We start from the raw sequence: 25,514 nt of genomic DNA on the forward strand, positions 1-25,514 counted from the left end.
TGCCTGCAGGGGCAGCGGCATCAATTCATTCTCCAGATCCCCAGTTTGTAGCATTGGTAAAGATTCCAGGCCGGCGTGTCATCAGGCTCACAGCAAATGAAGTTTTGGCGGTCTGGGTCATAGAAGGTAACTACGGAGTAAGTAATGGGGCCTTTGTAAAGGCCTGTTTCAGGTCGTCGAATGCAGTTTGGGTCAAGTCATCCCAGCGAAATAAAAAGGGAGCTTTTGAGGAGGTTTGTCAAAGGGTGCGCGGTTCGGCCGTTGTATATTAGGAGGTGTCAAAGGGTATCTCAGAAGATTGTATTGGTTGCAACAGGCCATTGGGTTTGTGTCTCAAGATCTTGTGCTGCTGACAAGTGTGACAGTGGTGGATGTACTGTCTGAGACGCCTAGGACACTGATAAATACTCAGGTGTGTCAGTCGTGGACGGCACTTCTCATATCCTTGGTGGGCATAGGTAGTTACTTACTTTATCCAGTTTAGAGTTGATTATTTTTTCTGCAGTGGTCCAGTCAAAATATCTTTGGCCATAACAAGTTGACGTATACTTCATCAAGGCTGGCCCGAGTATTTTATTCTGGATTGTGGACATGGCTCGAGGGGCCATAGCAGGTGCGATACCAACAACTTGCTATAGCCAAGCCAAAAATTCACTAGATTTTTTTAAAGGTTCTCTTTTTTGGAGTTCCGCATATTATACACTATAGATAACATTATACCTGGCGTGTTCGCCCGGCGGATATCCTGTTTATTTGCCCGCAGACTAGTTAATAAATTCGTCATCTCCAAGCGCGTCAGAACTATAGAAGTCGACCGCCCAAAGATAAAGCGGCGGTTAAATTTGCAGAATCCCAAGAACTCACGGACATCCTAACTGTCCAACTAGGCCTTGTATCGCCAATGGGAATTATGCATTCGCCAACATTGTGTAGGAATCATCTCCTCGCGCCCACTACCACAAGTGTAGGGGTGCATGAACCAACGCTCATTCTCTTGGCCCCTTCACTATTTAAAGCGAGTGACTGGACGGTCTTGCCGAGTCCGCAGTCATCATTTAAGATGCCTGATCGTAAGTCTGAACTTTCCTGTTTAAGCATCCGCACGATTCCGAGGACTTGCCACGACTGTAGGGTAAGAGCCTCTCGGAACTTAGGATCCATAACTAGTGGTTCACACTTAGCTCCTGACATGCTGCTCTGTATCGATTAACGGTATCACCGATAACTTCCCCCGTAAAATCTGTATTGTCTTCAAGGTTAAGTTATACTCCGTTATCAATATTTGCGCCACGTCTTTAGGCTCACGCAGCTCTTTATTTTGTCCCTTGAAGAACAGTTGTATTTCCTAAACTAAAACCTCACGTGCGCTTTCACTCAGGGAGGGTCGACTAGGTGCTTTGCCTTCAGTATCCACCAACAGCTGGCAGATCTGGCGCTGCCTCCTAATGATCTTCCGCTTGGATCGAGACTCTGCGGTATCATCACCCTCTATCTCAGATGAATAATATTCATCTTCGGAATCTTCAGATTCGGATTCGGATTCAGGAATGTATTCGTCTAAGTTAGCCGTGCGCTAATAGCACGCCCGTCTATCTGATTTAGGTTGAGCGGACCTTATCACTTGGTATGAAACGAAGGTAAGGGCTGGACCATAAGCATAGGCAGTGAGAAGTACGTCGCAGTCAAACGTCGGGTCATTGAAATTGCTGGCAGCCAGCTCTCGTTCGTCAACGTCCATTCCTGCATGAATTGTAGTTAAGCACTTTGTACTCAAGTAAATCAAGCGGCACAAGCGTAGCCCATAACGTCATTGGACTCTTCATTATGATAAGGCATTTATCCCCCTTTTTGGCAGCCAACAGCTTCACAAGGTAACACAGCTTGGGTGATGGTCGGGCTCCGTTCGCGAAGCTGGGGGCATGGCGCACGCTTTAGAGCGTCCAGTTCAACGCTTGCATCCCTTGGTAGTCCCATCACACTGCTGCTATCAGCAGTTGGAGAGCGATGATGTACGGGATTAATGGCGGCTAAGCGTAAGAGTGGAAAGCGGTGCGTGTTGATTCTTTATTCCAAAAAGGGTTTCAAACAACGCTCGCCCGCTCCTCTCTCTTCGCTTGATTCCCTTTTGTCTGCAGTCGAGGAGGATAAGACTCTCCGAGAAGAGCCAACACCAACGGAATCAGATATGCATGCATGATCGCCCGGCAAAGGGAGGATTATGCCGCACCCCCATATTTATCGTCTTTGCGCCGTTTGCCCCGGGGTATCCGAGATATATTACTAGTACGGGAGTTGATATACCTTCTACCTGCCAAGCGCGGATGCCAAGCGCGGAGGGTGAGGTTGTATTCAAACAAAACAACACTGTTGTTCTCACGAAGCACTTTTTGTAGTCTGCCTTCGAGCAACGGGCCAAGTGTCCCTGTATAACTGATAGAACTGATGGGTCGAAGCTACCGCCGTATCGTTCTTGTTGGTGAAATCCTCCATTTTATCCATAAGTAGTATCAAGTTAAGGACTAGGCGACAGCTAGATTTAACAAAGATTTTTATAGTGTGAGGACAGTTTCTTAAAACCTATAATGCCATGATTAAATCAAAAGCCGTTTTTTGAATTCGATAACCTTAGTCCGGCCGCGATGTCAAAGGAAGCTGGAAAAGTTGACTCAAATCCTGGCTCTGGCGTAACATGTTAGATTCAGCTTCAGCCTTTTAAAATGTTTACAAAAAAGGGTGGACTTACTATGAACACGCCTTGCAATTGGTGCAAGCATTCTCCTTTGATATCTATGCCCATGGATAGTATGCACCTGATGGTACGTTAGAGCACGTACGCACTATTGTAGAACGTAAAGAAGTCTCCATTCGCAGTTTTTGCAATTTGGCCGATTGGGGTATACAGCAGTTTGACCCCTTTGGTAGTCGCTGTCCAGTGAGGCAAACAACAACCGGCCAGTTAGTTAGTTAGTTAGAGACAGGACACGGCCCGCCAGATGATGAAATTATCTCATCGTTTTGTGCACTGAGTCTAGAAACTAGACTGGGACTGTCACCATCCGCCAACGTGTCGTCTAGATGACCTGGGGGAAGTCGGCGACGATGCCGGCTGGTCGTTAACAGCGGTTACAATGTTACTGACGGCGGCGAAGTACTTCTGGCGTGCCTGAAGTGATATATTCACGCAGAGTCGTGATCCGGGAAGGTCCATGTTGGGACACGAAGGAGGCTAAGGCTTTGCTCCTACTGGTGACGGGATTCAGGTTTTGCTCAGAAATTGACATCATGAACAAATGAAGAGTAATATCCTTAATCTTTTACGGGGGAAGCGGGAACGTGTGAATCCTGCCGGCGTTCGGGGATGATGACATCGCTCTGATTAAGAATGGCGTGTAGACGTTCATTCATCCAGTTCGTGTACCGGGTATCGCTGTGAATGATTCCAAATAAATAGGCGGGATAATACGAAGTAAGTAGATAACCAACACCATGATCTTATCTTGAATGTTGCGGATCACAGGTTCCAAGACTGCATTTTCCGGATGGCACCTCGTTAGTATAGGTCGCCATGGCCAATCTGAGCTCGCAATTTTTCCATGCCGGTGTCGCTCATCTGTAGTCTGTCTGGCGCAGCGCCTACCTTGGTCAAAAATGATTTCAACGTGGCCTGTCTCGATGATTTTTGGCTCTGGCAGGAATGTGCATGCTCCTTGAATCCATACTGAGATAAGGCATTTTACTACCCTGATATATCTCTTGTCCATTACTATAAGAGCCTGAAGGTCTGCTGGGCTGGACTGTCGATGTCAACTAGGAACTGCTTACCATCGCTTTTCAGCCTGCGAATAGCAGCTGAGCATCAGCTCTCTTTAAATGAGACTGGGGTGATGAGATCTCCAATGCACATACTCGATTGGATAAGCCGTTTCACCCTAATTAGCATCTCTGCTGAACCTGTATTAGGTCGTCCGCCGCAGTGTATATACTTAGACGGCATTCCTGCTTCATCCGCCGTAAAAGGAGCGTCAGCACCGTCGGAGCATGCGAGTTGTGGGTCTGTAGCCATCGTGCTGGTCTTCTTCTGGGAGTAGCAGGAGGCGCAGTTAGGAGCAGAGCAATTCGCAGGAGGCGGAACGACCTCGATTCGAAGGGCCGGAGCGCGGGAGGCCCCCGAGCAGCTGCAACCGCAGCTACTCTCTCTCCTCACAGCGCTCAGTAGCGGCCTGACGAGCGCGCCGGGCGGCCGATGAGACCAACCCGGCCACATGAACGTGGCTTAGATGATGTTTGGTTGAGATATCTAGACGAGACTAACAAAGCCAGGGGTTCACGATGGCCATGTAGCCGACATCTGGTATTATGGAAGCAGTGTATGGCACCTGAGGCATCGCCAGGATATATAGATCGATATCCATTTAGCCAGGAGACAACTAGGCGGCGCAGGTGGCCCGCATGATGCGGCCTCTTGTGAAGTGTCGGATCGACACTCCAAGCACGGCGGGTTTAACCCTTTTTTGGGGTTAAGATCGTATATTATCGTTATGGTCCTGTCTTCCTGCTTAACGAAATAGGGCTTACAAATATATGCCATTCAACCACAAAGGCGAACCCGGATCAACCATCAACCATCGATATAAGGAGATCGTATATAGCCAACAGTCGTCCCAGGATATCATAATTTGTCCCCATGGGGCTCGGTGGGAGTTTGCGCATACTCCCTTTTGGACATCAAGATACAACTTGCCTTCCGCTGCGATATGGGCATATACATTTTCAAGTGTCGGGACAGGAAGCTATAAGATGCTCACGTATAGACTTTGTAGACATCACATTCCAGCCTTGCGTGACGGTTGAAGATCTGGGTTGTAAGTCCTGTGAAAGCTTTTAAAGACAACCCAATGCTGCGGCGACAGCATCGGAAAATCGATCGAGCAGCATATCTGCAGATTCGACGAATTTTTGGGCCAGCCCACACACCAAGATCTCTCACTGTTGCCGGTGTGAGCCTTTTGCCGCAGTTAAGTTCGGGAATGTATTCTTTTTTCTAGATGACGAACTTGTAGTAGATGGCCGTACGCGGCTCCTGGTTTCTTCATAGTGGTATATTTGATCCGCGGTGCTCCCATGAAGTTCCAGGATACAATCCTACTGGGGAATATAGTAGCTGACGGTTAAGAGGTCCTCAAGGTCGGGCGAACAGAATGGATGTATCTGGACAAGCCACCGAGCAGCGCCTGAGCAAAAATCGACCGACCCAGCACAGTCGGATATTTCCGCCGTCTCCGGCGCCCGTGGCAGCGCTGGGTATAGTTTGAGCTGACGTACAGCTCCCTGATCCACCGTCAAATTGAAGGGGATAAACTTTTTTTCCTTTCCCTGGTGGTTCGTTCCATTTTCCGGGGATATCACTTCTTCATGTCTCGTCAGATAGCTCGGCCTCCAGAGCAGGTTAGCTGCATCCCCCAAGGGCCATTAGGAGTAGACCACAAGATAATTAGCCTATTGAGATTTGGCAGATGTTGGATGATACCCTTTCCAGCCAGGTTTGGGTAAGATAGCTGTAGCTCAAGGTAGCCGCCGGAGGAAACGGACGGACACATTCGTCTCTTGCGCATGTCATGCTTTGCTGGGATTGCAAAGTATCCCTCGCAGCCATTAATCTGGTCGAGTCTCGCAATCAGAGGTATATATATTAAGTTAACGCAGTAACTCTGCACCTGGCCACTGCGCGCTGTAGCATTATCTTCACTCTGGATGTCAAGTAATTGAGCTGTAGCGGTGCCTTCGTCGGTGATGCCATCTCCTCTTTGTGACCATGTCCAGTTATCTGTATAGTTGCGACAGTCATGAGCCAGTAAGTCTACATCAAACTCTTGCTCATCTGCAATTAATGCTAGTTTCAAGAGAGATTGATAGGAAATCTGGATACTTTTCCGTATCATTGCGCTTAAATTGGTCATGCGCATTTCTGTGCCTTTATGGTTGATGGTTTGATCATTATTCATCCGATGCAGGAAAGGCTTGTGATATAAGTCTTTTGAAAAACTTCTGCTGCCTTGCGCCCGGAGAAATTCTATCTCACTATATGGATAATGTAAAAGTGTGCAATGCCAGTGCCTTATTGATTTCGCAGCGGTAGTCTTCAGGGTGGTTTTGGGGCTAGGTTTCATGGTAATATGAATATAGTCCTGCCGTGATGGCATTGATTGGTCCTCTGCGCTCAACAGCATCGATTATATCGATATAACGGAAGGCAAACCCCGGTGACCGGCTTCTTGTTAGACCACAAGGGACAAGAAGGCCTAATGTCCCAAGGATACCTTGGGTAATGAGTGCAAGTCGTAGCTAAAGTGGAATATCCCAACACTTCTTTATCTATAAGGTTGAGCTAATTTTGTCCATTATGATATCCTAGACGGACGCTATAAGCTATAGCCACCACCCCGGGAACCAGAACTTTATTTCGATGCCGACTTTATAGTCCGCAGTGATGTTGGTAACCGCGCTGTCCTTATCTGCAAGGTATATTTCTAGATTGGTATATGCGCAGCTAAATTCATTCGACTCGGGTATGTATGGATGAGTCCACACGACGTCTTATCCGACCAGCTTCCAACCGAGTCCATAGTGATAGTCGCCATTATTATTATTGTCTGCCGAACATCCTGCGGAGGACTATAGTGTCGTAGCCATTGGTTGGCTTTTTAGTGCATTCATGCACCCTGCGCGGAAGAAGGCCAGGTCCGACTGGATGATGCGGCTTGCTTCGCCTGCCACAGCTGAGGTGGAGAGTAGTAGATGTGCGTTGGTGCGGTGTACATATCCAGGGAGAGCCATGATATTCCAGCGATTATGAGCGCCGTTGGAGAAAAGAGGTGTCAAGGAGCCAGATGGAGGTCTAGCCCTGGCCCACCATTTGTCGATGCGGATGTGCATCCTTGGTATCAAATAGTTATCATTAGCCATTGAACTGGTTATATTGGCCGGTTGGGCTTCGGTGCAACCATTTCGCAGATGTTCAGGAACGTTGATATCGATGTCGATGTCTCTGAATGCGGTCGAGTCTCCTGGCTGAGCAACTTCGCATAGTAAGGATAGGAGATTAGCTTCCATGCGCGATCCAATCGGAGGCGCACATAATAGCTGCACCCCATCTCTATCACTATAATTTCATAGCTGTTGCATTAGAGTGTGCGACAGGGAGGGTAGTGAACTGCACGCTTGCGCTTGGTGATATATTTTGCAGCAGTGACATCTGGTAGTCTGCCAATATTTCGGCAGAGTCGTCGTGAATCTCCTCGTAAGCTGTCGGTAGCTTCCGTTCGGGTAACGTTCCAAAATATTCATATAGGTTGGTGGGGCAGCCAGGGTTATCAGGTCAGTGGTTTTGCAGCAGCCATCATCCACATGCGTATATCTTGCTCCAAGGCAAGCCAAAAATCCGGACGCTACCGCCAAAATAAGATAATCCAAGTAGTCGGTAGGCCTCTATCAAATCAGGCCAAAAGTCGTCTATGATGGAAATTCTTTGCTGGTTTCTATCGTGGTGGTCTTCGGTTTGGTAGAATTGTTCATTGGTAACGGTCAGGTGCTGAATGTAGAATCATGCACAGGTTCGGAGTCAGAGCTGGAAGCGCCGCCTAGCTACGACGGAACTTGTTGCAGCCCTGGACACGAGAACACAGCTTAATGTTGCCATTGCTGAACAACTCCACGCAGTGATGACAGACGGCAGGGATCGCATCAGCTGTCGGACCACAAGGGACAAAAAGGCCTGATGCCCCAAGGATACCTCGGGTAATGCGTGCGAGTCGTAGCTAATGGAATATTCCAACATCAGCGTTAGGCTTGCCACGGGGGGTTCTTCACATTGGGACCCCAACTTCCATTGACCAGATATCGGATACTGCGGTTCGATAGGTCCACCGGCCGGGTCTACTTAGGCAGACGGAGGCTATAGAGTAGCTAAAGCGCTAGCATAGAGCTCATTATAATATACTTGAACTGCCAATGGAGCACCCCAGTACTTAGGTTTTCGCTATCGTGGGTAGAGCCTCGACGCCGGCCCCCCAACTCATATAGTATGGAAATATGGGTTTGAGGGCTCTCGACCGGCTGCTGCTAGGTAAGTCAGGAAGACGCAGCGTATGGAGCCCATTTCAGCAGAGGACAAGCATAGGGATCCTGTATCTGGCGACAAGAGGGTGACAGGCACATACTTGCAAGCGCAATAGGGAAAGTAAGAGAGTAAGTTGCCTATGGTCAGAAATAAAAGAAAGAGAAAAAATTGGGAGCTTGGGGATTTCGGGGAGGTTTATATAGACGGCATCTACGGTCAGTGAATGTCAAATCATGCAGTGGTAAGTGGTTTCTGTCATTCAATGTCTATCAAGTTAGTTTGCCACCACAGTGACGGGGTCTTTGTATTTACTCAAACAAGCGTCTCTATACCTGTCCACCAGGATCCAGCAGTGACAGAGCTCGGCTGCTTGCAAGTAGGTGAATAGCCAGTGTCCATCTCCACACTAACCTTCCGCAACATCGTAACTGTTTGACTTGTGTTTGGGAGTGAATTTGAAGTCTTTGTCCGCTGGGCCAAGGAACATTTCACTGCATAAGGTGAGGGTCCATTAGCAACTGTTACTGCTTCAATTCAAAGAAACAGGGGACGCAATCAGTAAAATAGCGGTAAGGCGTTTGGTCACTTACGAAATTTTGATCCAGTCAAGATAGTTGTCGCTTGAGAGAAGTGTCTCCAGATCATCGCGGCCTCTCCATGCAGGGGGCCGGTCATTGATCTTTGGTGGGAGATATTCCAGGATCCCCACTGGGACATACCTGCAGGTAAAGCTCAGCCATTCCAGCAAGAATCGTCTCGTTGTCCCAATACCGTGCTCATCAGATCCCCATGCCTCAAGGCCGTGCTTGACGAAGCGTTCGATGTAAGCTAGTCGCTCGGAGGATGATTTGTCCAGGTATTGCCCGGCTTGAATTTCTTCAAAGATCCAGGGCTTTATCAGCGCTCCTCGTGCTACCATCACGCTGTCAACGCCGGACTTTTCAACGGCACTGTTGTAATCTGCATGTGAGTAGCAGTCGCCGTTACCAATAAAGAATACTTTCCCGTCTGGCGGCAGGTGTCTTTCATCTGGCTCCCGGATGGTATCGGAGACCTCATCTCCCTTTGCATTAAGTCTCTTGACCAATGCTGAGCATTCGGATATATACTCCCAGTCGGCTTCGCGCGTGTACCGCTGCTGGCGGCTTCTTCCATGCAGAGTGAGTGCGCCGATACCCGCAGGGCCCTGTCTAAGCTCATTGGACTCATACCCACCGATAACAAGGCGCTCGGCCAGCTTGAGAGCGGTGGGATAATTATCCTTTGTGCCCATGCGGATTTTGGCAGAGATGGGGACCTCCCCTGAGACCGCATTCATTCCACGAAGGATCTTCTCCAGCTTAGACGGGTGTTCTAGAAGTGCAGAGCCCGCTCCGTCACGGTAAACGAGATCTATAGGGCATCCACAGTTGAGATCAACGACACGGAGATGCGGGCAGAGAGCGGTGAGGATCTCTGTAGCTTTCAATGCTTGCCATGGCCTGTTTCCTGCAATCTGGGCTCCAAATTTGAGATCGCGAGAGTGATCGTATCCCTTAACAATGGGTTGCTTGGGCGATATCGTTGGAGGTAAGATCTCAGACTCATGAGCCTTCATCAACGCCCATTCTCCTTTAGTACCTTGCATCAACGGCAAGCTCATGGCCATTTCAGAGTACGTAAACTGGGCACCCAGCTCAACACATAGCCTCCTAAATGGCAGGTTTCCCTGAGTTGTCAATGGTGCCAGGACAGGAGTCTCAGGCCCAAAGTAAAGTCTTCTCTTTTCTGATGGTAGGAAAGGCGGTTCTGTATACCGAGCCTTGTTCTCTTCTGAGCGTTCTTTCGCCTCACTCTCACCATTACCCTCTACTTCCGCCTTACCATTCGTCTCTTTACCCTCTGCTTCCTCATCTTCGAAGTTTCGCCCATGGAATCGCTCTTCCAACTCCTTGGAGGTCACCGTGATCCACTCATTAAACGCATCCGCCTTAGGTGTCAGGTACTTCTTTCGCGTCATCAGTTGCTTATTCTCTGTTGATACCAGGTTCACAACTCCCAATTCAGTGGCATTGATCGAGGAAGTTACCGCTGAAGCCGAAAGGGCCTTCTTTTTCTTCTCTTCATCTTCCACTAAAATCAGCTCCTTACGTCCATCCTCATGCTCTCGCTCGGCCATGTGAGATCCAACAAACCGACATCTCCAGCCTGCGGAACAAACGCCAAAGGCATCCCAGACAGGACATATTCCTCCAAATGTTGTTAGATCCTGCTTTTTGTGCTCTTTCAGGTACTTGCGTAGGTTATGCTCAAACTTGCAATTGTCACCATACTGGCATGGTTTTGGCGAAAATTCCGGATTATGAGTTATAGTCCCGCATAGCCCCTTTTCGTCATGCGATCTCTGAAAACGACGGTTTGTGTTTTTGCCCTTTTGCTTTTCGCGGCGTTTCTTGCCCTGCTTGCCCTCGCCGTCTCGGTCATTGTACCCGGCTGCCTCAGCAGCGTCATCGTCACGTCCCAGATTATTATTAACTGGCGCATCGGACCCGTCTTTAGGGAATGTTATAATGTATCTACGAATAAATTTGATTAGCATTGCTTTAATCGCTCGATATCCGGGGTCGCAGCGGGGGTTAGAAGTACTCTGCTTTTATTGGCGCCAGCCCCTTTCTTCGCTCCGTACCATCTTTAGGCTTATAGGCAGGAGCAGCTGGCGATTTATCATCTAATTTCACTCTCTTAGATGGTGGTCCTTCAGCATCGTCGCGCCCTCCATCAATAGCACTCTCAAGCGATCGTCCTTTCGGAGCTTCTGGCTCCGGCGCACCAGGGGCCGCCGAATTTTGTGTATCAGAGGTCATCTTTAAATGAGATTGGCGATCCTAGCCAGCGACTAAGCCGTTGGTTTGCTCTGCCTAAATAATTGAAGGGCAGTTGTTGGTGCAGACCTGGTTTTGGTCGATTTTTATCAGAGAAAGAGATTTAATCTTTGCTTTTTTTCTTTTTGGGGGTCAAACCTTAAATATTCCGAGAACCGACGGGGTCGCAGAAATTACTGTATGTATATAGATCTGTCTATCGATATATAAGAATGTTAATGGATAGATAGAATACGTGTTAATATGTGTAGAATAAATAATCTATTTTTTACTGCCGTATATGCATATGAAAAGGAAAGTAGGATATCATATCCACAGTCCTGCGATGAGGGTATCAAACCAGCGCGTAGAAAAGAGGTAGCCGTCCCAAGTAAACTCCGTCAAATGTCTAAATAAGATCATGAATGGTGGGCTCAGGAGATTTCCATGCCATCTTCCTCATCGATGTCAAGATCATCCTCTAGTCCTCCTGCAGCAACGGCCACTCGCGGTCTTTTCGGGTTCGAGGCATCGTATCGTTCAGCAAGAATATCACGAAGCTCGGCCTCATGGCCAGTCAGAATTCGGGCTTCGGTGTCGACGACCTCGCAGAGATCGATCATACTTTGTTTGCTAAGAAGTCGGAATCCTTCGCTGCGTACGATTCTGCCCCAGTTGGCAAGGCAAAAGGAAGCAGCGCGGCGCTTGAGCCAGTCTTCGTCGGTGCGGCCGGCTCGCTCCCAGATAATAGCTGCAGTGTCGACATCAAGTTCGCGGCTGAGACGGTTGACGCAAAGGAGTCTGAGCTTTGGCATGTCATACATATTTGCCATAACTAGCATGCCTGCAACCTCGAGGATGCTTGGGCTGACTTCAGAGTCCCCAGAGATACTATCCGTGTATAGATAGTAGAGGAACGCCCGGACCACACGGTAGGGTTCCGGAATGTGCATTCTGTTTGTGTGGTATTCTGCCATTTTTGCTGCATAAAGACGCTGGAAGTGAGGCCAGCGAGCATACAGTATGATGCGATGAACGTGTATCGGAGGAGACCTGGCGGCATCCTCGGGTAGAAATTCTGACGTTCTTCCATCATCCTCTTCGGACGGGCCGTACTCAGCATCGTCCATGTCTGCAGTGATAATGAAATCAGATCCACAGCCTATCTCTGGCGGCTGGTCAAAGACCGAAGCAAGTCCAGCACCGAGATTACTCAGGGTATTTTGCCGTTCAGAGGCAAGGATGCGATTCTGCTCTGTGGCTTCCCTTCCCAATACCCCATACTTTTCAAGATCGATAGTAAGTATGGAGTCAAGTCGGTTATCTCCGCCGGCATCCAGGCTTCCAGTGCTGGAACCAAATAGCCAAGCCTTACTTCCAGCTTCATCGATGGCACAGTAATGCCAGCGGTTTTCAACTGGGAATATTTCCTGGCCGCTTGCTAATTTCTGCCAGCGTAGGGAGTCCATCTCCATGGTGGATAGGTTACATTCCCAGGGCTTGACCGTTTCAGAAGGGGTGACGAAATCAAGAAGGAGACCCGATGAGTAGACATGGAAGTGTGTTCCAGACCGTAAAGCCGGCACATACGGTCCCGAGTGAAACTTAAGGGACGATATGGCCCCTGGAGCAGTAGGTTTGCGTCGAGAGTTTACTGACCGTATTTGAGTGTTAGCAGCATTTGGCATGAAAGTATTCAACCGTCCGGTGGATGGTTGAGTGTTGATTGGAGAATCTAAAACTTGTTAGTAGTTGTTTCCATTATCTAGGATAAATTTGGCGCCAAAATACCTTGCTCTATTGAGGATACCCTCTCAAGTGATGGAGTACCTTTGAGATCCAGCCACCACAGATCTGTGCATCTCTCCATATCCGCACCCAATCCACCAAATACCCAGAGACGACCACCCCATACCCATGCAGCATGATCGAAGCGGGCAACAAACCTCCATGAGCGCGACCATGTCCAGGTTTTGAGATCGAGATAGCAGATATCGTCCAGTATAAGGTTCGATTCTCCTGTTACACCGCCGATCACAAACAGTTTATCTTCATAGATGACGGATGCATGTCGAGCTCTTCCTCTTGGAGGTTTTCCTCGGATTTCGGGCGACGTCCAGGTGGCTGTCTTAATATCGAACACGATGACGTCGTTAAGGTGTTCCGGGCGTTCATTCTCTCCTCCAAAGGCAACAAGTTTTTCCCCCTTGTAGAGAGATGCGGTATGTCCTACAAAGGAAAAAAATAATAATTCTAGCGTTAGCCAAACGGGGCAGAGCAAAGATAACCCGGAAAAAAGAGTACTAACCCATGCGAACTCCGGGAATATCACCGAAGTTATCGACGAGAGCCCATCTCCGGGTGGTGAGATCTAATTTTAAGACGTGGTTGTAGACTAGAAATCGACAGACAGGGATGTTAGGAACCGGGAGTGCTTGTAAGCAAAGATAGACCAATGGGATCAAACGAACCCTCATCCGTCTCCTGATCGAACCCTCCGAAGGCATAGATCTCGTTATTTCCGCAGTACGTTATGGAGGCATTTACAAGGCAGATTGGGACGTGGCCAACCGCCGTCTCCAGCTTAGGGATGCTACCGTCACTGCTTCCGCGGCGACTCTTAGGCGGGCTAGTGGGCATGAGGTAGGTTGGTGTCGAAGTGCCGTTGAGGTGGAAACTGGAAGTGTGTGGGTTGGATGGACGATTCAAGCCAGGAGCAGGATTATTAGACTGTCCAGCGTTGCTGTTCAGCTGGAGGTGGGCTGGCTGTTGAGATCCAGCCCCATTCGGGGTCATGGAGAATGACATGCTGGGCAGAAATGGGGCTGTCTTAGCAGCTACTTTGAGATAATAGTCATGCAAACATTAATCGACAGGCTGACCGTCGCAACCCAGCCACAACTGCAGGTGTCGAGTGTTGGCCGTTGGAAACAAGTTCAAGCCCCGTTGGTGTCTTCCAAAGTTGCATAAGGAAGAAGATGGGATGGGACGAGGATGATATCACAGGAAATAAGAAAAGAAGAACAAAAAGTTTGAAAAGAAAAAGCGCGCGATTACTTAAGCGCGGCGGCGGCAAAAAACGAGCTTAAGACCGATAGTCACGTGTAGTCATTAGTCATTAATCAATAATCGGTTTATGTTTAACGTTGAGGTTCTTGGCGGATCCACTCGATGCGGCACGGAAAAACTTTAGTTAGCACCAGTCCGAGAGTGGTTAGCGTGGCTTGGCGAACGTTGCTCTGGAAACGGCAAAATGTAAATAAAAGATCTCCAGGAGCTCAGATTCATCTTCGTCTCTTCTTCTTCTTCTTCCTCATCCTCATCCTCATTCACACCTCCCTCTCCCTCCGTATCACTCCTAAAGTCTTGTCGACGACTTATCTCCTTTACTCTGCATCTCTTTGCTATCCGTACTTGCATTACTCGAGCAGAGCTACCCTTGCATCGACCTATATAGATCAGCCCTATCAAAAAAGCGACCCTTTACCTCCTTCAAATTTCACCAGCTGTATAGCTTTTCATATCTACGCACAATGTCTACTGCTACTGTGTGCACCCCTATAAAGAGCCATCGTGGCCTTTTCTCTACAAAGACCGCTGGCGGCCGCATTCCCCTCACTCCTTCACCCCGTGCTAGAAACACTAGCTTCTCAGGGAACCTTTCCAAGGATGAAGCATCTCCCTTCACTCCACCTCGCCAGATCAGTGATGGCACGCGATCGAGCTCTCAGTCGGTTTATGGTAATGGTAACCTTGCCTCCCACTTCGCCAAGTCGGTGACCAAAACTCGACAGACATCCAAGGGGAACTACCGAGACTCTCCCAAGTCAAACATTGCCCGGGTCAGGCAGGAACCTCGCCATCTGGAGCCAGCAGTGTCAGACTGGACCCTTACTGGAACCGGCCCAGCTCAGTCTCAGACGCCAACTAAGAAACGTGCATCAAAGAAGGAGTCAACCACCACCAGAACTAGAACATCCAAGCCAAGCAAGACTACTATTCGTCTTCCCCACACTGTTGCAGATAGATTCATTCCCAACCGAAGCACCAGTGAGGGCCTGGTCACTGCTGGCAGTGCAAAGTCCGACGGCGCTACCCAGAGACCCAAAACCAGCAGTGGTGAGGGATCTACTGTTCTGGCCAATGCTGCCAGCGCCTTTGATATCAACGGCCACAGCCGTGACAATGACCTTGCAGAGGCCTTTGGAGAACTTGGCATTAACGACAATGATAGCACTAGCAGCAGTGGCAGCAGCAGCTACTCACGCCCAGACCCTGATGCTATTGCGTACAAGTCTTCTCTTGCCGATGCCTGTGGTGTCTCTTTGAACACCCGTATTCTCGAGTTCAAGCCTGCTGCTCCTGAATCTTCCAAACCAATTGACCTTCGCTCTAAATACAACCGTCCACTCAAACCTTCCACTGCTCAAACTGCCCAGTTCCGACGACGAGTTCAGACTGCTCCTGACCGGGTTCTGGATGCTCCTGGTCTTGTTGACGATTACTACCTCAACCTGCTTGACTGGAGCTCTGGTAACCAGGTAGCTATTGGTTTGGAACGCAATGTATACGTCTGGTCAGCAGAGTCCGGTGGTGTAAGCAGTCTTCTTGAATGCCCTGCCGACACCTACGTGAGCAGTGTCAAATGGAGTGGTGACGGAGCGTACGTTGGCGTCGGACTTGGAACCGGCGAAGTCCAGATCTGGGATGTCGAAGAAGGCACCAAGCTCCGAAGCATGTTTGGCCATGAAACCCGTGTTGGTGTTATGGGCTGGAACAAGCACACTCTTTCTACTGGTGCCCGAAGCGGTCTCGTGTTCAACCACGACGTCCGCATTGCCCAGCACAAGACCGCTGAACTCGTCTCTCATACCTCCGAAGTCTGTGGCCTTGAATGGCGATCAGATGGTGCCCAACTAGCTACTGGTGGAAATGACAACCTGGTCTCCATCTGGGACTCTCGCTCTCTGTCAGCTCCCAAGTTCACCAAGACCAACCACCGCGCTGCAGTCAAGGCTCTCAGCTGGTGCCCATGGCAACTGAACCTCCTTGCTACCGGCGGTGGCTCCTATGACCGCCACATCCACTTCTGGAACACCACTACCGGCGCCCGTACAAACAGCATCGATACCGGCTCCCAGGTCACCAGTCTCCGATGGAGCAACCACTACCGCGAGCTTGTCAGCTCCAGTGGCTTCCCAGACAATTCCCTAAGCATCTGGAGCTACCCATCTCTCGTCCGTAACGTCGAGATCCCAGCCCACGAGACCCGTGTCCTCCACAGCTGCCTCAGCCCTGACGGCCAAATGTTGGCCACCGCCGCTGCAGACGAGAGCTTGAAGTTCTGGAAGATCTTCGAGCGTAAGCCTGGCACTGCCGCCTCCACCTCCAGAGAGGCCGGTCTCAGCAGCAAGGGAAGCAAGATGGCAAAGCAAATGACCATTCGATAGACGAACAATAGTGTTCCGCTAACTAACTACTAACCAGCTTTACGCACTCACGATATTCAAATGGCGTCGGTTCAATGCTTCATGGGCGATACCCTCTTCCGGCGTTTCAAACTTGGTCTCTTGCATATATCGTGTGGCAGCATCGTCTTGAGCATTGCATGTTTTAACTGTTATTGTCGTTTGGGCCTTCTTTACTGGCGTTGGTGTATGCATTCATCTTAAATGTTTAGTATAGTTAATATATCCTCAATTGAAATGGGAACGCAATGGATCTTTGACAACTCCTGAAGACATAGTATTTACCCATAATAATGACATCTACTATGCAAAACAGATAGGTTAAAGGTGCCTTCATTTCTAAGGATCTATTTTTTGTCGCTCGTGTATAGTTACCTAACTGTCAAAGCCAACAGCTTAGAAACCAATTTGACCAGCAAATTGCTCGAGTATGCAATTTTGGTTCGCCACAGCACATTCTCAAAACCTTACTACAATTACGCGATGGGTAGGTGTTAAGTCCTTATACTCATATGGATGATTATATACCTAGGTAGGCATCTGAATAATCTTCGATCGCGTTCTGATATCTATCAAAGCTGCCTTTTCTAAGTCTTATACCCACCCTAATACTTTATTATCATCTCCTACCCCGTCAATACCTCTCTCCCAACGCTTGAGATTATAAACCGATGCGCCATGGCCGAAATCAAGGAATACTTGCCCTCGAAATATGAGCACCTACTTCCGAACAGTAACTGGGCCGAGCTTCTCAAGTCAAAGAGCCAGCTCCGGCGCGCGTTATCTGATTCTAGCCCATCAGATACCGAAAGCTTCATAAGATCTAAAATCAATGTGCTGATAACAGAATCCAACCATATCGAATTTTGCAAATCTGCAGTATTTGCTCTATATCGATTAAAATATTTGTCCTGCCTCGAATATAAGACTCAAATTCGCAGACTTTGCATGGAGTCGACCCTGCTCACGGCAGAATTACGAACCATAAGCCCACAGTGGAGTATACTTTCTAATGACATGAATGAGGTTTTGCCAAAGTACAAAGACTTCAATGCTGCTTATAAGAATGCGATAGCCGGTAAACCTGCAATCATCCTTGAAAAGGAGTCTAAGCCGGAACATAGGGCTAACCAGCTCCGGAAATCAGTTGATGATTTCTATGCTGGGAAAAGGGTCACCGCTATGGAGACTCAAGGCCACTGCCATATATTAGGCTGGACATTATATGATGAAGTCACAGCCACCCACTTAGTACCGGAAGGGCTAGATGCGAACGCGATTGCATTCCTTTTTGGAGTTGGGAATGTCAATATAGACGAGCCAAGAAACAGTGAGCTTTCCAATCATTATACGATCTCGCGGGGGTATCTGATACTGACAGTATATACACCTTTAGCTCTCCTCTTGCACAAAAATGTCAGCAAAGCACTGGAGACCGGTTTTGTCGTTATTGTCCCTGTTCCAGCACATTCGCCAGACGAAGAAGTCAAGTGGAAGCTATTCGTGACAGATACAGACTCTCTCGACGAACCTGTCTCTCCCGGTATTGTCTGGAATGTAAGCCAGTGTTATTCTCCGTATGCAGCTAGAGAAATCCACCAACTAACAAGGTCTTCTTAGACACTTCATGGGCGAGAACTTAAATTCCTTAATGACAACCGTCCAGCCAAGCGATATGTCTACTTCAGATATGTAATGACGTTTCTCATGCTTAGGCCGCATGGAAAGCTAAGCTGGATCCGAGAAGTACTAGCAGCGAAAAATTATTGGGATGTCCCGGGGGAATATCTAGAACGCACCATGTTAAAGAGGCTTGTCAATTTATCCGCTGGCTTCCACCTTCCAAAAGCCTTTTACTTGAAAACGACCTTCAACATGAAGGGTAAGGGATATTTACCTCCGGCGGAAGCCCAAGAGGACCTCACCATTTGCCTAGCGAACAGCATCTTGATGACTCCCGATTATCGTGAGCCGGATGCAGTCTATTGTGGCAGTGATCATGGTAACGACGAAGATAATGGCAGCGACTGGAATAATAACAGTGAATGGAATGATACCAGTGACGAGCACAGCGAGGAGTCCTTCGCCTTGGTTTCCTAGATATACTGTTGCCCCAAAAATTAGTTCAATAACTAATTAATATGGCATTTCATGCACAATGCAGCCCCTTTTCTGGTATCTTCAAGGCGTCAATGTAGCTATCACGGGCCCCTTCAACTCCAAGTACACCTAGCGAGCAACACAAGCACTCTGCTCACTCAGCAAATATCACTCATAGCTGTTACAGCCCATCATTCACGGTGGAACCGTCAAAATGTCACTCGTCAGGCTCATCGTGTCCTGCTGTTCAACCGCAAAGAACACGGAGTGGAGGTTGGGATGACTAAGCAGTCTTGGTGCTGATAGATTTCTTCTATAAATTGATTTTCTCTCTTTTACCAACAACCGCCCAAGAGCCGGAGATCGAGGTCAAATCGCCGACCGCAGGCTAGAAATACAAGATAAACAGTTACGAGCCTCTCTCTCACCAATTCGTATACAAACAGCTTGCTACAAACAGTGGGAAGGCGCCGGTTACCGCTGAGAAGCAGGTGTTTTCGGCGTGGCGGCTCGTTGCCTGCATCACTGCTTCGGACAGCCTAGTTGCAACAGGACAAACAGCGAAGAATAACAAGGGCCGCTCACTTCTACAAATCACTACAATCACGTCTCGCTTGCTCAAGGCCGAGTGCCTCGTCTTCGCCTCACCTTTTTAACTACACTCCTCGCAGATAGCGCCAACACCCTAGGCGCCAGACAGTAACCTTCTCCTATCATCCTTGCTGCCTCCTGTCTGCCGGCTTTCTACCAAACGTTTCTGGCAAGATGTCGAATCAGCTTGTGGTGAGTAACTGTGTCTGACTGTCAGTCGACAGGCCGGCCATTCAGTCGGCGTGAAACGGCTGGGTCGCGTGTGTGAACTGTTGCTCACTCTGTTCGGTCCATCTAGGGCATGGTCTTTGACCGGGTGATTCAGGAAGTATGCGACTCTTCACAGATCGACTTTGAGGAGAGCGGCGTCGACCAGCATACGCTTGAGGAACTAAGAAAGGTCGGTGTCTTCTGTCTCCTTCATCTCGCTCCTCGAAAACCCCTATCGGTGACTCCTCGTGGGCGCAGAAAAGTCCGCTTCATTTATCTTTGCGCGACCTGGTGTTGCGGAGGCGACGGCGGGCGGCCGGGCTGTTTTTAAAGCGCCTTTTTGCCGCCTTTTTGCCTCCTTGGGCCACTTCTGCCGCCGCTTTTAGCCTCCTCCGCCTGCCGCTTTGTTTGATGACTAAGAAGCTTAGTCAGTGTATCTAGATGTCCTTTTCTAGATACAAAACAGCAGAAGAAGCAGTGAAGAAGAAGACAACTATTGATAATATTCATACTAACTGGCGTATAGGGCTGGCAGTCGAAGTTGTCATCTCTTGGGGTTGCACATTTTCCTTGGGACCCGGCACCACAGCCGCCTGTACCGCAGCCACAGGTTACACAGCAACAGTCTCCAATACCTCCACCTACCACTATCCCTTCAAATGATGCCCGAATGAACCCCCAGCCCCAACTTCATCAACCACAGCAGCAGCAGCAGCACCAAGCTCATATGCCGCAGCATGCTGGCCTACAGTCTGCCAATGACCATTCATCGGGAGACGCCTTCGTTAAATCCGAAGGAGGCTTCTCTCCTCCACCCCCAGGGCCACCTGCTGGCACAATCCTAGCCCAGCAGCGAGCTGCCAGCGCATTGCACCAAAAGTATGGCAATGCTGCAGCGAACCAGGTTCAGCATCTGCAGTCACACTCTCAGGCCGCTTTATCCCTTCCTGGTGGGCAGCCACGTTATAACCCTCCTCCCATGGGCACCTCGAAACCTCAGGACTTTAGACCACCTCAGGTTCAAGCCCAGATCCAGGCTCAGGGTCAAGCTCCTGGCCAGCAACAGACTCAGGCCTCCAGGTTGCCTCAATCAGGTATCCAGAACTCCCAGACCGATGGCGCAGGTGATGATCTGTCAGATTGGAAAGCCGAAGTTCAACGACGGAGAGAAGCAGCAGCCAAAAATGGACCCGAAAATGACCGCCGTCTTAGAGAGTTCGTCGAGTCCAGAAACCTCCAGCTCGAAGGCGGTGGTCTCCTGGCTCCCTTGCATGAACGATACCCCAACGCTAATGGAAAGAAGCGCAAAATAGTCAAGTTTGACAACCTAGATACCTTGTCGAGCCAGGCAGAAGGGTCTTCTTCGGCACCATTGTCCAGCACACCGACTGGACCCCCATCACATCCCCAAGTCGATGGACCGGATGACTACTCAGTCAAGAAGGATGAGGACGAAGATGCTATTAACTCCGATCTTGATGACCCTGATGACCTACTCGATGATGAGCAAGGCGAGGACGACGCAGTTGGCCAGGTCATGCTCTGCACATACGACAAAGTCCAGCGTGTCAAAAGCAAATGGAAGTGTGTCTTGAAAGACGGCATATTAACTTCCGACGGTAAAGAGTAAGTCTAGTCCTTCCCCATCTTGGTCGTATTATTTTCTAATCTAGTTGAACAGATACGTATTCCACAAAGGAACGGGAGAATTTGAATGGTACTAGTCTCTACCTACGCAAACACTCAAGGAATAGAATGGAGCGCCACCTACAATGCCTCCTCATTACTCATACTGGCGGTGATGAGAAAACATCTGCCTTTTTAACACTGTTCTGTATTCATACATTGCTTCTTGCTTTCATCTCTTACCCGCAGCAGAGTGTCTAGAAAGGGACCATTCCCGTGGCCACGATTATTGCTTATTCAGGGCTAGCTAGTTTTTTTCACATACCCATGTACCCTTAAATTGATAAAAAAAAAAGAAATATGAAATGATGACGTTGAGATGTACATTCTACCTTCGAGTTTAGTAGGCAAATGACGCTACTTTCAATCCTGTGCTGTCCTGTTCTATTTTCCTCAATGCAAACGTCACAGTCAAACAAGTAGTAACAAGGAATTTGTGTAGCCAAGACTGATTACTTCACTGATTTCTTACTTTGATACTATATGGAGATCACCGGCCAGATCCCACGGTACATCGAGTTTGCTAGAGTCACAGAGTAGTAAAGCATAATTAGTATTGGAGTGGAGTATTACAAAGACCTTGCTTAATTATTGGCTGGACAACGCAGCAATATATCAAATATAACATGCGATGGAAAGATAATCAAACACACGGAAGCGCATATGGATGGACTAGGCATATAATGAAAAGCATGCAAACGAAGCACACCTAGAGATCTATTTTGGAGTTTAAAGGGACAAATCAAATACACACACAAACACATTGGCAAGTAGGAATTAGCAATGACCACCCTCATGAAACCCCGATAGATGATGATGTTTTTTTCCATGCCCTTTCCTTCATGTCCTCTTTACCTTGACCCTCTGCAATAAGCAGAGGGAGCAAGGAGATGGGTTAAGAAAACCAAAAAAAAAAAAAAAAAGGCAGCGAAATCCAGCAATTGAATTAAACAAAGATGTAAAGCCAAAAAAAAATGGGGAGAGGAGAATTGGAAGATGAACGCAAAACAAGCAACGTAAAGCAACGCAGATGGGAAGTCAAAATGGGCGGAGAGGATTGTATGAACTGGCTGGAAAACTGGCTGGCTTCGCTATGGGTATTTTAGTGTATGGTATATGTATGGGTATAGCAGGAGCCAAGCAGGTTCCGGGGTTTATGACACGCCTCAAAAGCTCGAGAATTAACAAGGGCAGTATTGAAAAAGAAGTATATGCAGGAATGAAAATGGAATAAGAAGAGAAGTGAGAAAATTGATGCCGCGTGGATAGGGGGAGGTAGAAGGGGGGAAGGATGGGTTGAGGCCGTTTGAATCATTCCAGGCACATAAAAGAGATGGAAAGGGGGCATCACAGAGAGTGTTATGTACAGCAAATGAAAGGGGAGGTTGTTGATATTGAACGGATAGATCAATACCAAGGGCCAGCGTAGACGGATAGTAAGGTAAATCAGACATGGGGAAAGGGGGTGGATATCCAAGTGGCCGCAAAATAAATAGAATCAATCAATCAATCAGACAAGGAGACAACAAAAAGGGGAGAGATCCAAAGAAAAAGGATAGGAAAAAGAAAAGAAAACCAAGAACTCAGCACAAAAATGAGGAATAGAGCAAAAGATAAAACGATATCAAAAGAAGCAAACAGAAAAACTCAACAAGGCTTTTCCCGAGGCCAATTTCAAAAATAATAAATGATTTCCCTTCCCGTGTATTTTTTTTAATTTTTGGACTCCGGATTCTCCTGTTCTCAATTTCACTCCAAGTCTCACCCTTGATATACGAATTTAATCGTTGAAATGCTGTTTTTTTGATGTTTGGCCATTGGTCATTCTGACCGGGTATAAAGATGGTATGTATGGTACCACAATCCTTTTAACGACGAGAATTAGAATGATTCTTACTCTAACTCTCCGATACCCGTTAGTCCGGCTCCGGCGATATTGATGTTATCTCCATGCATGACGCCGCCAGCTGTGTTGAAGGCGCGGCCTGCTGCAGCGAAGGAGAATTCTGGGTTACATGGCGGAGAGTGTGCGCGGTGGTATTTTAGGCCGTTGAGGTTCTTGTATCGCTTTCCGCAGACTTCGCAGCGGTAAGGCTTTTCTTTCTCCATGCCTAGCGTGCCGGGGTAAGGGGCACATGTTTCTGGGTCGACAATGGAGAATGTACCGTCTGCATTGTCATGGAGTTGTTGGTTGTTATGGCCGTGCTGGTGGTGGAACGTTAGCTAACATACAGAAAGAATAGTGGTAAAAAAACAGAACACAACTTACTGCTTTGTGGTATTTGAGGCCGTTCTGGTTCTTATATGCCTTTTCGCATCCTATTACTGGACATCTGAATGGCTTTGGTTCATCATCAGGCTTCATCGCAAGGGTGACGTCTGGAACGCCAGCGAGCTTCTGTTGTTCCCTGATATGTTGAGCAATCTCACTATTTGCCCCGTAGTGCGAGTTACCCAGTCTGAAAGGAGGAGCTTGCTGTTGTACAGGCTTTCCGTTACCAAAACCGGTGTTTGGCCTAAATAGCCTCTTGGCAGGCTCATCGATACACAAGTCAAGCATCCCATTGCTTCCAAAAGTGCCAAACTGTTGCTGACCCGGACCTGTGCCTACAGGGGTAGCGGTACCTTGCATGTTCATGTCACCGAATCCGCCGACTATAGAATCATCAAGCTCGGCAGGCGTTCCAGGAGCAGACGGTTCTGGTGTACTTATATATTGGGGGTTTGGCACTTGCTGTTGTTGTTGTTGCTGTTGGTGCTGCTGTTGCTGCTGTTGTTGCTGAACAGGAAGCGGCATGAGAGTGGGAGTGTTAACAGATGAGACGGTTGGGTTGTTGTGGAGAGGTCTCGCGGATGAAACTGGGGTGCCGGGTGCTGAGCTTCGGAACCGCTGCTGGCCTTGTAACATGCCCATATTTAGTGGTGTTACCCGGCTTCCGCCATTTTCCTGAGCAAAGCGGGCCTGGGTGAGGGACTGCTGGTGAGTTTGCTGCTGGAAGCCACTATCACTGAGCGGGTCATCCATCTCCATGTCCATATCGTCTACGCTGTCGATATCTGGTATATCGTTAGATTGTGGTTGGCCAAACCCGGTGGTAGTCTGCATCATGGGCTGCTGTGGTTGCTGCGGTAGTCTATGGTGCGGTCGAGGAGTTCCTGGCTGAGAAGAAGCAGCTCGGCCTGGAGCGGTGGCCATACTCGGTTGCTGCTGGTGCTGCTGTGACGGGTGTGGAGAGGAGCCTATGCCAGCCCTGTTATCTGATGAAGTGGTCTGATTTGACTGCGCAGACCGTTGTGGCGGTTGTGGGGATCTTTGGGCGTGAGCTTCTTCATAATGCTGAAGTAGATCGTGTAGTGACGGCAGAGTGATGCCACAGCATGAGAAGTCGCGCATGAAGTTAGCTTCCAGCTTCGGCAAATACGATGAAGAGTGATACGACGGCGACTGTAGTGTGAACGGAGATGTTCCCGTCATAATTATACTATAGCAACAGGGTTAGTAACCAATAAAACACGGTAATATATAGAGGAGACGAAAAAGGTACAAATAAGTGTATATATAAGGGAGGGAGATACGCACTCGTCTCTGATCCAGCTGCCTACGGAGACACCTCCCCAGCTCATGCCGCCGACAAGACTACCAGCAAGACTCTCACGCCGGGGCTTGTCTCGGTTTGAGCCCACCATGGTGATAGGCTTGCTCCCGTTGGAGTACTGGGCCATTGTTGCGCTGAAGGACTCCTTGCGCGCCGCGTTGGACATGAAGTTATTGGAGGCGACTCCGTTCCAGTTCGAGGACATGTCAGCAGCGCCGGTAGCAGCCTTCTGGAGGGCCGAGGTAAGATTGGAGGCCTGCTGTCCTGGTGGCGACTTGGACGTCTGTCTCGAGGACAGGTCGATGGGCATGGCGCGGCCATCCATGGTGACGCTATGCTGGCTGCTGTTGTAGCGATGATGGCAACGCTGGCCGTGCTGGCTGCGGTTTTGATGCTGATATTGATGCTGCTGCTGCTGCTGGTGGCCGCTGGTGCTGCTGCTGTTGCGGTGATGGTGATGCTGGTCTGGCGGCGAAGACGGGAACAGCGGGAATATGGAGTCGTCCTCGTCCTCGTCGTCGAACACGGGGATGTGAGCAGCCGAAGGAGAGAAGGGAGACGAAGCAGACGCCTTGCGGTTCCCCAGATGGTGGTTATGCAGCAGCTCAGGCCGGCGAGGGTTGCTGGAGACGAAGCCCAGGGGAGTGCCTATCGGGGTGGACTCGCGGGTCGAGGTGCGATCTTGCTCGCTGGACGGCGGTGAGAAGTGAAGAGGAGGCGGAGTCTCGGACGAGTCGAGCATCAAGAACGCTCACGCTGGCAGCCGTAGAAGTAGAGGAAGATGGTGTAGCAGTAGATGGTTGTTGCTGTTGATGTTGTTGTTGTCGTTGCTGTCGTTGCTGGTGGTGATGGGCGGTTTTGACGTTGCAGCGGCGGGCGTTGTTGGTGTTGATGTCAAAGTCGAGGG

General features: G+C 48.9%; 10 protein-coding genes across 10 annotated transcripts; 3 read left to right on the forward strand and 7 right to left on the reverse strand.

The window, feature by feature from the left end:
* Window positions 1-1,163: 1,163 nt before the first annotated feature.
* On the reverse strand, window positions 1,164-1,738 carry MGYG_06945 (hypothetical protein; the record flags this gene model as incomplete). Its single annotated transcript, XM_003170906.1, has 3 exons — window positions 1,164-1,240; window positions 1,363-1,573; window positions 1,622-1,738. The coding sequence occupies 3 exons, from the start codon at window positions 1,736-1,738 to the stop codon at window positions 1,164-1,166; spliced, it is 405 nt and encodes a 134-aa protein (XP_003170954.1).
* Window positions 1,739-3,401: 1,663 nt separating this feature from the next.
* MGYG_06946 (hypothetical protein) lies at window positions 3,402-4,063 on the reverse strand (the record flags this gene model as incomplete). Its single annotated transcript, XM_003170907.1, has 4 exons — window positions 3,402-3,526; window positions 3,638-3,781; window positions 3,823-3,849; window positions 3,907-4,063. The coding sequence occupies 4 exons, from the start codon at window positions 4,061-4,063 to the stop codon at window positions 3,402-3,404; spliced, it is 453 nt and encodes a 150-aa protein (XP_003170955.1).
* Window positions 4,064-5,420: 1,357 nt separating this feature from the next.
* MGYG_06947 (hypothetical protein) lies at window positions 5,421-5,963 on the reverse strand (the record flags this gene model as incomplete). The annotated part of the gene is made up of 1 exon (XM_003170908.1): window positions 5,421-5,963. The coding sequence occupies one exon, from the start codon at window positions 5,961-5,963 to the stop codon at window positions 5,421-5,423; it is 543 nt and encodes a 180-aa protein (XP_003170956.1).
* Window positions 5,964-6,672: 709 nt separating this feature from the next.
* MGYG_06948 (hypothetical protein) lies at window positions 6,673-7,696 on the reverse strand (the record flags this gene model as incomplete). Its single annotated transcript, XM_003170909.1, has 3 exons — window positions 6,673-7,159; window positions 7,217-7,485; window positions 7,646-7,696. The coding sequence occupies 3 exons, from the start codon at window positions 7,694-7,696 to the stop codon at window positions 6,673-6,675; spliced, it is 807 nt and encodes a 268-aa protein (XP_003170957.1).
* Window positions 7,697-8,522: 826 nt separating this feature from the next.
* MGYG_06949 (hypothetical protein) lies at window positions 8,523-10,959 on the reverse strand (the record flags this gene model as incomplete). The annotated part of the gene is made up of 3 exons (XM_003170910.1): window positions 8,523-8,607; window positions 8,707-10,648; window positions 10,782-10,959. 3 exons carry the CDS (start codon window positions 10,957-10,959, stop codon window positions 8,523-8,525), a joined length of 2,205 nt encoding a protein of 734 aa, XP_003170958.1.
* Window positions 10,960-11,390: 431 nt separating this feature from the next.
* MGYG_06950 (kelch repeat protein) lies at window positions 11,391-13,764 on the reverse strand (the record flags this gene model as incomplete). Its single annotated transcript, XM_003170911.1, has 4 exons — window positions 11,391-12,691; window positions 12,748-13,185; window positions 13,265-13,351; window positions 13,428-13,764. 4 exons carry the CDS (start codon window positions 13,762-13,764, stop codon window positions 11,391-11,393), a joined length of 2,163 nt encoding a protein of 720 aa, XP_003170959.1.
* Window positions 13,765-14,489: 725 nt separating this feature from the next.
* Window positions 14,490-16,406, forward strand: MGYG_06951 (hypothetical protein; the record flags this gene model as incomplete). Its single annotated transcript, XM_003170912.1, has 1 exon — window positions 14,490-16,406. The coding sequence occupies one exon, from the start codon at window positions 14,490-14,492 to the stop codon at window positions 16,404-16,406; it is 1,917 nt and encodes a 638-aa protein (XP_003170960.1).
* A 696-nt stretch (window positions 16,407-17,102) lies between these two features.
* MGYG_06952 (hypothetical protein) lies at window positions 17,103-18,524 on the forward strand (the record flags this gene model as incomplete). The annotated part of the gene is made up of 3 exons (XM_003170913.1): window positions 17,103-17,754; window positions 17,821-17,981; window positions 18,045-18,524. The coding sequence occupies 3 exons, from the start codon at window positions 17,103-17,105 to the stop codon at window positions 18,522-18,524; spliced, it is 1,293 nt and encodes a 430-aa protein (XP_003170961.1).
* Window positions 18,525-19,416: 892 nt separating this feature from the next.
* Window positions 19,417-21,049, forward strand: MGYG_06953 (hypothetical protein; the record flags this gene model as incomplete). The annotated part of the gene is made up of 3 exons (XM_003170914.1): window positions 19,417-19,515; window positions 19,852-20,951; window positions 21,007-21,049. The coding sequence occupies 3 exons, from the start codon at window positions 19,417-19,419 to the stop codon at window positions 21,047-21,049; spliced, it is 1,242 nt and encodes a 413-aa protein (XP_003170962.1).
* A 1,855-nt stretch (window positions 21,050-22,904) lies between these two features.
* Window positions 22,905-25,349, reverse strand: MGYG_06954 (hypothetical protein; the record flags this gene model as incomplete). Its single annotated transcript, XM_003170915.1, has 3 exons — window positions 22,905-23,216; window positions 23,281-24,493; window positions 24,592-25,349. 3 exons carry the CDS (start codon window positions 25,347-25,349, stop codon window positions 22,905-22,907), a joined length of 2,283 nt encoding a protein of 760 aa, XP_003170963.1.
* Window positions 25,350-25,514: the final 165 nt, after the last annotated feature.

Source organism: Nannizzia gypsea, genomic scaffold (genome assembly GCF_000150975.2).
Source record: "Nannizzia gypsea CBS 118893 supercont1.6 genomic scaffold, whole genome shotgun sequence".
Classification (NCBI taxonomy): domain Eukaryota; kingdom Fungi; phylum Ascomycota; class Eurotiomycetes; order Onygenales; family Arthrodermataceae; genus Nannizzia; species Nannizzia gypsea.